Here is a 12,946-nt window from a genome sequence, read left to right as displayed (position 1 = left end):
CCTTGATCCTCAGAGTAGCTGCTGAGTAGCTAGGATTACAGGCATGAGCCACCTTGCCAGCCTATCAGTAATCCTTTTGAAAAATTTGGTTTGTATTTTTCAACAACAACCTCCACATTTTTTAGTTGATTTTTTTTTGTTGTTGTTGTTGTTATTGTTGTTAAGTTTCCTTTTCTTTTTAAATCTGTGTTGGTACTAGGGCTTGAACTCAGGGCCTGGTTTCCCTAATATTTTTGTTGCTGTTGTTGTTCAAGGCATGTGTCCTGTCATTTTGAGCCACAACTACAATTCTGACTTTTTGCTGATCAATTGGAAATAAAAGTCTCTTGAATTTTCCTGCCTTGAATGACTTTGTTCACTCCTAAAATCTTAGCCTTCTGAAAAATTAGGGCCACGGGGTCCCAGCATAATTTCTACTTTTTATTCTGTATACCTGAACTCTCAGTCACTAAACCAAAATCTCCTGCCTTTTTAACTTTCTTTCAAAGCCTGGCATCTCAGCCATTGTTCTCCATTGTGGCTTTCTATGTATATGCTATCTTGGAGTTTGCTAGATTTTCTCCTTGGAGCAAGAATGAAAATTATGGCAAGACCCCTTGAATATAAGATTGTCCATAATCCCTTCATCCCATCATCTATTTAATATTCCCATTCCTTTTAGCTGTCTATACTGTTACATTGAATCTATTTGAACTCTGTTTTAGGCATCTTTGAAAGTAAATGCTTATTTTAGCGGAGAAGCAAATCTAGCATTTAAGTGGACAGTTTACTTCAAAGTGAATAAGAGAATAACAGTTTTGAAAGCTGTCACTTGTCAAGGGCTTCCTGATTAAAATCTGTGCATGTTTTATATGGAGACTTTTCTATGAGGAAAACATATTACGTAGAAATTAAAATGGTAGGTTTGGAGGCAAAAAACTGCTGGTCTTGCCATTATTCACTGGTCCCATGTACAAGTTACTTTCTCTCCTCTGCTTCTGTCTCTGATTTGAAAATACATGCATATTATATTAGCTAGCACAGTCATAATGGTGGTGATTGGGTAAAAGAAGCTGTTACTGTAGGAAAAGCTATGTTTTAGTAGTAGACATGCAATCAATATTATTTTATATGCTGAGGTTATATCGAGTCAATAAAGTAAAGGATACTTATTTTTATTTACAGGAACCAGAGTTTCAACCCAATTCATACGTAATGATACAGGGCCTTAAAAAGAGAAATGTATTTTGCAGTAAAGTGTGTAGTGTAGCTTAAGAGGTGGTTTTATAATTAAGCTAATCTGAAGTTTTTAATAAACAGTATTAAACATGGATTGCTAACAGTGCACAATTGGTAACTTATTTCTTTTTTATAATAGTGCTTTTAGTATTCTGTTGAATTGCAGCCAGTTGATATGCAATATTCTGTGATGCCATTACAGGGGACTGTGAATATTACAGTCTCTCCACTGTCAGTACAGCAAGCTCGGAAAATGCTGGGAGCAACAGCAGCTTTTATCAACAGGGAGCCATCTTAATTATTTGAAATGTGCCTCATAAGAGGAATCAGCAGAGTTTATTACAAGTCGAATATTACTTGAAATGGGAAGGTTACTCTAACTGTTATCATAATCTATGTATCATTAACTTTCCTTGTTTAGGAAAAGAGATTAACAGCCCTGCAAATGGCTATAGTAAATGTGTGAAATATAACTACGTATTCCCATGAAGAAAGAAAATGGTGGGTTCGCTCCTTCTATACCAATCTTTTCTATATAAAACAGCTTTTGAAAATGACTCTGTAATTGTACTTTTTTGCCTCAACATTCTAATTGCTTGTGTATCATAGTCTTGCTATGTTGTCTAAGGGGGCCTTGACTCTATTCCTGAGCTTTTATCCTGAAGATTAGCACTCTACCACTTTGAACCACAGCTCTACTTCAGGTTTTCTGGTGGTTGACTGGAGATAAGTAACACATGGACTTTCCTGCCCAGGCTGGCTTTTTGAACCACAATCCTTAAATCTCAGCCCCCTGAGTAGCTAGGATTACAGGCATGAGCCACCAGTACTCAGGAGCTTTAGCATTTTAATATCATCTAACAAAAGTAAGTGTTGTGAGCAGATGAAATTGTTTGTTAAGGAATCAGGAAAGACTTCATCACCTTGCTTTTGAAACTGTGGTTAGCTCTTCTTTTTCGATGCAAAGCAATAAAAAAAAAACAGTTAGAATGCTTTTTTTTCTATTCAGGTAATGGAAAACTCTCAAGATAATTAATAATATATGAGTGCTTCTGAACACTAAACTTATGGAGTATTTAATGCCTGTTTAACAATAAAAAACAGGGAATCTGTATGTCTTTAAAGTTTTATTTATTTATTTTTTTTTTTGCCAATCCTGGGCTTAAGGTCAGGGCCTGAGCACTCTCCTTGGATTTTTCTCAAGGCTAGAGCTCTACCTCTTGAGCCGCAGCACCACTTCCGGCTTTTTCTAAGTATGTGGTACCAAGGAATCAAACCGGGTCTTGGTGCATGCTAGCGAAGCACTCTACCACGAGGCCAAACTCCCGGCCCAGGTTTTTATCATTTTTTTTCATAAAAAAGCATTTGTTTGTAGTTTTTTTTTCCTATGTTAAGGTTCAAACACAGGTCAACCATTATCCTTAGGAGTTAAACTTCCAACTTCATAACACATAGTTATTTTACAAGTTAAATCCTGAAAGAAAATTTAAAACATGATTAGAGAAAGCACTGACACAGTTGGATGATGTTTGTGTGGAACATTTTGTGTTTGTGTTTATGGACATATCTGTCTGCATTATAGTTATTAAATCAATATGGAATAGGATAACATGACATTATAACACCAAAAAATGTAAAAATATATAGCTTCAATACTTTATCCATATAAATATATATAATATATTTTTTGGTCTGTGTCTCCACAGGACAGGCACATCATGGACAAGTTTCTTACATCTCTCCACCAATTCACCTGGACTCTGAGCTAGAAAGACCACCTGTGAGAGGTGAGTAATTATGTAAAGGATAGAAATGAATCCATCTTTACTGAGGATAATTATATGATGTTGGTTGTAAATGTGTATTTTTGTAATACAACACCTGTTTAAAAAGAAGATAGGGAATTACCCTGTGATGGACCCAGGCTTAATTTTAGATTAAAGTGTCTAATGCTTTTTGGGAAAATATTTACAATCCCAAGGTCTTTAGGCTCCAATGTATGAGGATGCATAGTTATTGGTGGTACGCTGATTGGAATGCAAGCTCAGAATGAGAGATCAGTTGACAATTCATATTTATTTATTTATCCATTCACTCAATTATCTATTGTAGTGGGGATTGAATTCAGGGTCTCTCTCATGCTGGATGAATTGTTACCATTTGGACTATGCTGTAGGCTTTGTTTGTTCATTTGTTTTTAAGAAAGCTCTCTCTCTATCTTTCTCTGTGGCTTTTCATCCCCTTGCTTCCACATCCTGGGTAACTCAGCATTACAAGAATGAACCACAATACCCATTCTCCTTCATTCTTCTACTTTCTCTTTTCATTATCCTTTCTCAGTGAAAGTCATATTTATTATTTTACTTTATCCTTGAAAATTAGCATTCTCTTAATATTTTCAATAGTCAGTTTAGAATTAATGTCATCATTTTGCTTTAAAGTTATGTTAACTATTTTTACATTGATGCCTACTTCAATTCAAGACTTAAAAAATCATGTCAAATAAAAGCTGAAAGGTAACATTTACTAACTCAATGTGAACATACAACTGTATGTTTATTGCTTTATTCTTAATTTTTATCATCTTAAATAGTTGTACAAAAGAGGTATTATATAAAAAGGCAGTTTATGAATGCAGCACATCTTGGTAAATTTCACCCTCTTAACATTCTTACCCTCACCCCTTCAACCCATTCCTTCCCTCACTTTTCTTAATTTTGTGACATATACAATGAATTTTTAATTACATTCTTCCCTACCAGGCTGGAGACATGCTTGATTCATAGCATGGGATCCTGAGATACTTGCAGTTCTTTCTCTTTTCTTTCATTTTTTTCCCACTAATTTATCCCTTCTTGTCACTTTATTATTATTATTATTATTATTATTATTATTTTATTTTGCACCCTTTTTCTTGTATATAAGGATTTGAGGAAGGGAAGGGGAATCAGAAATGGCAAAAGGTAAACCACCCAGCAGCCATACTCACCAGACACTCTGCTGGAAATGAATGAAGTAAGGAGAATCGTGGGAGAGAAAAGGAGGGATGGGATAACAATATTTGACAAGAATTGTACTCATTCAGCTGGGTGCAGTGGCTCATGCCTGTAATCCTAGCTACTCAGGAGGCTGAGATCTGAGGATCAAGGTTCAAATCCAGCCTGGGCACAAAAGGATGTGAGACTCTTATCTACAATTAACCTCTAGAAGTGGGACTTGGCTCAAGGATAGGGCAGTAGCCTTGAACTGAATAGCTCAGGAACAGTGCCCAGGCTGAGCTCAAGACCCAAGACCCACCAAAAAACAAAACAAATTGTACTCATTCCCATATTAATATAACTCATCTGTATACCACCTTTACAGAAATAAAAACAGTTTACACTGCCAAAATAAAAACAAAAACTCATGATTTTAAAAATGGTTTATTCACAGAAGTCAAAGCTAATACAACATAGACATGTCTTCTCATGTTACAAATATCAAGTTTTCAAGGCATTTTGCTTTAAGTTTTCATCCCTTATTATTTCAAAAAATATTGATTACTTCATAACCCTGTCCATGCCCTTTCCTCTCCTGTAGTCTCTGATCTCTTGCCCATTGCGTTTGTTTCCTCCAGTGTTCGCAAGGCTCTGGGTTGTCCTCAGTTGCTCCTTTCCTGGCTCGCTCTCACATCCCCTGTGTTCATCTCTGCTATTACATCTCAAACACTGCGATTTACTTTGCAGTGTGCACATTTCCCTTTTATCCTCAAGGACAGAGATGGTTGTAATAACTATGTCTTTGGCAGTCACTGGTCTGTGTTCATGGGATGATTACAGAAGGGTTTTGAGTCGTGTCTCTCCACTAATTCAGATGAAAGATGAAAAGGAAATCGAGATTGTGTAGGATAGGGTAAGCATTGTGAAGAGGCAAAAATTTCTCTGAGATTTTCTTTGTTGATGAACTGCGCACTGGCTTGAATATTTCTGCCACCCTCCAAAGTTCATGTTGAAGCTTAATCCTCACTGCTCCAGCATTCAGCTCGAGCCCTTAGGAAGAATTAGGACATGAGCAATCTGATGTCAAGACTAGATTAGTAATCTAATTAATTAATTAAAAACAGAGTGAGATGGTAGCATAGCTAAGTGCTAGTGTGGTCGCCTAGCATGCACAAAGCTCGGGGCTCAATTTCTCCATACCCAGAAGTGATGCTGTGGCTCAAGTGGCAGAGCTTTCATCTTGAGCAAAAAGTGTCCAAGGACAGTGCCCAGGACTTGAATTTTAGCCCCAAGACTAGTGATAAGCAAACAAACAAACAAAAATTAAAAAAAAAATAAAAAAAAATGAGGCATCGAGGCTGGGAGTTTGGCCCAATGGTAGAGTGCTTGACTAGTATGCACGAAGACCTGGGTTTGATTCCTTGGTACCACATACATAAAAAAAAAAGCTGAGGCTCAAGTGGTAGAACTCTAGCCTTGAAAAAGCTCAAGGACAGTGCTCAGGCACTGAGCTCAAGCCTAGAACAGGCAAAAAAAAAAGAAAAAAGAAAAAAAGGAGGAATAGATCATTTTGGTGATTATCATTAAATAACTGCCAAAAAGCCAGAAGTGGAGATGTAGATCAGATGGTAGAGCACCAAACTTACAAAAGCAGGCAAAGGACAGCATTCAGGCACTGCTTTTACTTTCAGCACAAAAGCAAAAATTAATTAATTAATTAATTAATTAAAACAAAACTGACCAGGTTCTTTGTATGCCTTAACAGGGGAAAAAACTTCTGCCAGATTGTTCAGACTGCAGATTTCTCTGCCTTTAGAACTTTTAGAAAATAATTTTCTGGTCTTTATAAGTTACTCATTTTCAAGTGTTTTGTTCTAGCACAATCAATGGACTGAGGTAGATATGTAAGACATAATCTCTCATCCATGAAGGATATACACACATCTACACACATATATCTACATATAAATTGTCAGTCACATGCCAATTTAGACATGTGACTAACATTTGCTCTTACCAAAGACATCTAGTTAGTAATTCTCTCAAAAAATGGAGATGTCAGTAGATGAATGGATAAAGAAAATGTGATACTAATACACAATGGAATTTTATGCTGCCATTAGAAAGAATGGCATTACCCCATTCATAAGGAATGAAAAGACTTGGAAAAAGAAACATACTAACTGAAGTAAGCCAGTTACAAAGGAACATAATAGATTCAATGGTTTCCCTCATTTGTAATGATTAGTACATATCTAGTACTCTCCTAGCAGAGGATTACAATAGCTCAAAACCTATGCACGTTAGGTCATATAGGATAAGACTAAATGAAATGAACTCTAGGATCTGGGAACAAAAGCTTTATTTTTTGTGATTTTTGTTCTTCATGTACTATGTTATTTCTCTTCTCTTTTTTTTTACCCTTATGGTTAATCACATCTTCTTACTGTATCTGACTTTGTTACCTGATATGTTGTATATACCTCGATTTGTTTATTTGAAATAGAGAAGAAAAAGGAGAAAAACAAGATGATTGGGAGGGGGTAGGGAGAAGAAACAGACAAAAACATGAGAAGGGGTATCAATATGTGAGTAACACACCTACTACCTGATGAGTATAACTGTAACCCCTCTATACATTATCCCGACAATATGTTTTTTTAAATGGAGATGTATACACATGAAGATATAGGACTTTAATATAATTCCATTTTTTCAGAATCATACCTGCTTTGAATATATAAGATAAAAATGAACTTTATAACTTGGGGGAGGGGAGACTGAAGGGGAGGAACTAACAATGTTTGGCAAAAATTGTTATCATTTCCTTACTCATGTAACTTTAGAATAAAAACAAAAACAAGCAGCAACAACAAAAACAACAAGAACAACAACCAAGTACTTCAATGTCCTGGCTAGAGTGGAAGAACAACTTGTTTCACAGCTTTGTACTTTGGGGCAGGAAACATTTGTTACAAGTCTAAGAGTTGCTTAGGCTGCACATATACTGACTTACCTGGGAAATACATGTTAATAGTAATCATACTAGTAGGCTTTGCAGAGTTACAGATTTGCAGATCCAGCAACCACCTAGTTGTCTTTGAGAGATAGGGTTACTTCTCTCTGTCATCATCTAGACAGCTAGCCCAATCCCACTGCATCACCAGGGGCCCCAGCAATAGAAAGGCAATCCAAGCTTCTGTTCATGTCATATTGGCTACTGTCTCATTAGCCAAGGAAAATCACATATCCAACATCAGAGTTAAAAGAACAGTAGTTGGTATATCTCCTTATTCAAAAGAACATAGTGATTGACAAGAGAGGAACTTGACCCAATTCCAAAATTAAGGTAGGCATACTTACAAAAATTAATTTACAATGATTCAAAAATAGTGATTGATAAAATTAAGGAGTTTATTATCTTAGAAACAATGTAGGAGTTCTAGATCCTTCTTTAAATTTAGTATATTCATCCATGGCACAGATCAAAAGTAGGAATTTTACTGTCTTTGTGAGGATTTGGATGATAGAGTCAGGCCCTTAGCAAGTGCTGAATAAACTAACTATTACTAGTTCTTAAGGGCCAACAGCTATCATAAAGGAGTAGGAAATGGGCTTTGACACTATGCAAATTCACAGGATCTCGAGTTGCTGGCTGTCATCTACAGAACAAGAGTGATAATGCCACCTTCAAAAGTATATTAAAACTATTAAATTAGATGACATTTGTTAAGTTCTTTGTAATATCTATTATATACCAGACCTCAAAGAATTTGTTGATGATAGAAGATGGGTAGATAGATAAATAGATACATAGATTCATTGATAGATGAAAGTTAAATAGATAAAAATGACTAAGAAAATGGATGTTGCCACTTTCACCAATCTACATATTATACATATTATTGTTTCACCAATAATCTGTTTATATATTTATTTATTCTACATGTTCTGAACTTGATAATATTCTTAGAAGAAGATCTTATTAAATATTCTGGTATTCATTACCCTATTAATGTAAAATAATGCTGTTTAAAATTTTTAGATATAGTTAACCATATTATGTGAGGATACTTTTTTCCATATATTTTTATTGTAATTAATAGAAAGGTACATTATATTCACCAGATAGAAGGTATATTACTTCACATAAATTGATACCCTTTTTCATGTCTTGGTCCCCATTTCCCTCCCCCCACCCCCGACCCTCATCTTGATTTTTTCCCTTCTCTATCCAATTTCAAATAACCAAAATGTATATATAATATATCAGATAACAAGGTGAAATATTATAACAATATGAGATAACCAAGGGACAGCAAAAGAGGTGAGAGATAACATAGTACATTAAGGACAACAATAACTCCTTTTGTAGAAACAAAAGGAGGTCCTTTCATTTAGCATCATACTATATGGCCTTATGTATCTAGGTTTTGTTCTATTATAAATCTCTACTAAGAGAGCCCAAAGTTTCTATTGATTATGACAAATGAGGGAAACCATTGAGCCTATGTTCATTTGAGTCTAGCTTACTTCACTAAATCTTTCCATTTGTGGGGGTACTTTTTTTTAAAGTAAATACAAACTAGCAAATAGTAACTGGAAGACTGCTTCCAGTTATTCAATGAAATAATTCAGATTCCTGAATAAAAATTCAAATTTGATGTACCTTTTGTTACTTAGTACATTTTTTTCAAAAATCTGTGTGTGTGTGTGTGTGTGTGTGTGTGTGCGTGTACTTTACATTTCATTCTCCATTTTTGTGTTTTCCCGCCTAAGTCAGTTTGGGTTTAATCTAGTGTCACTACCCTACTTTTTGTCATTGCCAATGGGAATTTTTGTTTGTTATAGAAATTATATTATATTGTTTCATATGATTATCATTCTACCTTTTCTTTTTGATATTGTGCATTAGGAAATATATATAATCTAAAATTAGTAACTATAAAGAAAATATACTAGCAAGTCACAAAGTACCCTTGAATAAAACATTGTACACAATATGATTGTAAAATGCTATTGTATATAAATTTGGTGGAACTTACCACTAATGAGAAAATTTGATGATTCTGTTCTTTATATCTCATGTGATCATACAAGGCGTTTGGCCATATAATTTATGCCTGTGGAGGCTTTATGTGCATTCTTCAATTTACAGATTTTATTACTGAATAGGGGTGTAAATTCCAATAGTTTACTAGTGCATTAATGTCACAATACATTACAATGTAATTAACCAGAGCTGCCACTGTAAATAGAGAAACAGTCACAGCCTTCACTATAAACTACTTAATAAAAATAAGGTCCTGAATCAGCATTCACCATGAGAGTAATTTTTCTTGACACATGTCTCATTAATTGGGACTTAAAAAATAATAGCTTCATCTAGAAGTACTCATTTTTAAACCTCATTTTTAAAACAGATTTGTTACAATTTCATACTTAATGTAATGAAATTGATTACATATTTCTATATTCATGTAAGTTTTACATGCCTGGAAGTGAAATACTAGTTTGGTAATTTGGGGGCAGATTTGTAAATAACCCCAATATAGTTCTTAGCCAGGAGTCCTCCACAGGCTGCATCTCTCAACATCATGTGTCCTGGCCAACTCTCCTGTCTCACAATCTTTAATTTAGTATGGAACTTTTCATATTGGGTACGATATCCCAGAGACATGCCTGTATCCTAGGCTGAATCTTTCAAAATGAAAACAAGCATGTGGAAATATGTATAAAGGCAGAATCCAAACCCTTATACTATTGAAGATTCAAACAGACCTTGGAGCATAACTTGGGCTATTTTTTTATTTACGCTTTACTGGTCTTTTTCATTGTTTTTCTGATTAATTTGGTGACAGCTTTAACAGTCAATTACAGAAAGCAACTTAGGAATCTTCATATCTCTAGTAGTTGAAGTTAGATATATTCATGTCCGTGTCCATAAAAACAGTGTTCTAAATTCTTTATTTATATTACCCAGGGTGATAATTTCATCAAAATTTCTTACTCTTATTCAGAATCATTGATCATCATTTTATTTCTAACATTATGAAGAATATCACAATACCATAGAGCTCTAATTGAGTTTGTTGTCATTATAATAGAAATTCAATTCAAAACTAAATAGCAAAAAGTACTTGTTATTCAGTATTTTCAGGAATTAGTATGAGGGTTTTGTAAATCTGTAACACATTTTCCAAACATGTGATTGTTTAAAGACTAACATTTATCGTTTGAAACAGTTTAGCACCCTCTGGCTGGTTTCTTGCTATCTATAATTCATAGGCTGAGAATAATTATCCCTGAGAAGAGTGTGATATGATAGGCTTTTTATTTGAGAATTTGCAATGGTGGTCTCTTAATGAGGCCTGTGAGAAGAATATATTCAAATTTTCCCTGTAGGTTGGCTGGTAAGATGATATTCATACTACTTAGACAGCATCAGATGCAAGCCTGATACTGTATCTGTGTGCCCTGAATGTTCTCTGTCATGTTTAAAGTGAGTCATGAAGTAACTGTAGCTATGTTAGTCACCTGACTTCAGTCTGGTGACTCTAAAATGGAGCTCTTGTCCACAGACAGGGAAAGTCCTTGGGATTGCTGTGTTTAAGGAGTTATGATCTGGTGAAGTTTGTGAGCTTCATGTTGCTACTCATTCCATCTCCCAGTTCCCCGTGTTTTTAATTCCAAGGTGACTCGTTGACCCAGATGTCCTAATTGCTGCTATAAATTCCAGGCTTGCAGGGCTGTTATTTTTCCCCAGTAATGATACTAGGCATTCAATTCCAGGTACATTGCTTTCTAGAACTGTGCTCTACCATTGAGTAAGGCCCCTAACCTAGTTTGTCCTTTTATATTTTTATATTTTAGGGGTAGGATCTGGCAATTTTGCCCTGGCCAGCCTACATGATGGTGACTTTCTTCTTGATACTTCTCACAGAAGAGAGGTGATTGGCTTATGCCACCACATCCAGTTAGGCGCTAGGGTGTGTTTATCTTTTGCTTCACTTTGTTATTTCATTCAGAAAGGGTAGGAGCATATTTGCTTTATCATTTCCTGAAGTAAAATATTTAATAATTCCAGAAAAATTTAAGTTCTTTCATAGAGGTGTTGCTAGTTAATAAAAATAATAACTACCATTTTCTATATAAATTAATTGAAGTAGGTGTGAGCCCATGTGCGTGTGTATGATATATAATTGAGTCAAGAGCTTCAAGTGTGCTGAGATAGATCTATAGTCTTTATGTAAATTGCCTTCAAGTTATAGGTTTAGAATAAAATTAATCTCTATGTCTTCCTCACTTTTGCTTCCCAAAGACAGTCAATGATAAAACTCTTCAGGACTTTCCCTAGCACCTTATTACCTGGTAAGGCCACCTAGCACTTGTGGTCTAGGCTAAGCACTTGGCACGATTATTATTTCTTGATTAATTTTCAAGATTTTACAAAAGTGACTATGTTCTCACTGATTTTTTTAGTGAATGAGGAAATAAAGACACAGAAACATTCCTTATACTTTAAGACTAAGACATTGCTGGAGTCAAGTTTCAAAATTGCCGTGATGACTGTGGTGTGTCTCAGCAGTAGAGCACCTGCCCAGCAAACACTAGGTTCTGAGTTCAAATTCTGGAAAGGCACACATGAAAAAGAAATAATCTGAGCTGAAGGCATGACTAAAGTGTAGAATACCTGTGTTCCAACTGCAATATTTCCAACAGTAACTCTGCAGTGACAACCATCCATACACAAAGAACTGTCTTCATTTCTAATATTCCACAATGTAATAAGTAATTTTTCATGTAAAACAGGACTAGCAGGGATGAAGCAATCTGCTTCCTTTCCATACCAGATTTGATTTTGTTTATGTATACTGAGGATCAAACTCAGGACCTTGCACAAGTGAAACCAATACTCCACTAAACCTCAGCCCTTAGGTTATGAAGAAAAGTTCTTGACATGTAAGCAAGGATGGCTTCAAACACAGTCTTTCTCTGCATCCTAAATGCTGGGATTTCAGGCATGACACACTAGCCATGGCCATGGTTCGACGTTGCTCTTAAGAAAAAGTATTTTACTATATCCATTATTCACTTTAAGAATATTAAAGGACTTGAATAGCTTAAAGACTTTTGTGCTATTGACTCATTCCCCAATGACAAATAGGTTTCTGTGTGCTTTGGGTCTTCTATATAACAGATTTCCTTTGTTCAACTGCTACCATTACCTTTTATGAAAGCTCTATTGTTGCTCTCAACTTGGAATCTAACAATAAGAGATAATGCATTGCCCACTGTATGTATTTTAAATGCTATTGTTTTTTCCAGTATCAGTTTTTTACACTGGTTAATGTTTATACATTCTCAAGAAGATCATTTTATACTTAGCCAATAGAAATTAATTGACTTTGTGCCTGGAACAGGTAGCTGGCTGGTAGTATGTTGGCTATGAGTCTCCAGAGCCTTAGATAATGAAGGTCTTCCTTCATTATCTTCCCCAGGTAGGGGTCTCCTTCATCTTTACCTGTGGTGCACTGTGGCTGCTGAGTTCCATGTTATCTGGCTTGTCCACACACTAGATGCATGCGTGCTTTCACATACATGGATTCGGGAGTATCTTCTTGAATATAAGCACTTCTTATAATAGATGTCAAAGATACAGATGGTGAAAATGATACTTAGAAATTTCTTAGATGCTAAATTATCTTTTCTAGTCATAGTGCATTGCCTGAGATTCAAAATTGAGTCTG

At 35.3% G+C, this 12,946-nt stretch overlaps 1 protein-coding gene across 16 annotated transcripts in view; it reads left to right on the top strand.

Moving 5' to 3' along the window:
• Positions 1-12,946, top strand: part of Adgrl3 (adhesion G protein-coupled receptor L3) — a 685,889-nt gene that overhangs the window by 468,458 nt on the left and 204,485 nt on the right. For all 16 annotated transcript variants that reach the window (XM_090343514.1, XM_090343522.1, XM_090343521.1 and 13 more), the window contains one exon: positions 2,925-3,005. In XM_090343514.1, the coding sequence (XP_090199640.1) occupies positions 2,925-3,005 (81 nt within the window). The remainder of the gene's footprint in view (positions 1-2,924; positions 3,006-12,946) is intronic.

The sequence above is a fragment of the Megascapheus bottae genome, chromosome 13 (genome assembly GCF_031878675.1).
Source record: "Megascapheus bottae isolate mThoBot1 chromosome 13, mThoBot2.hap1, whole genome shotgun sequence".
NCBI classification, from domain to species: domain Eukaryota; kingdom Metazoa; phylum Chordata; class Mammalia; order Rodentia; family Geomyidae; genus Megascapheus; species Megascapheus bottae.
Note: the sequence above shows the minus strand (reverse complement) of the source record. Positions and strands in the feature narration are given on the sequence as shown.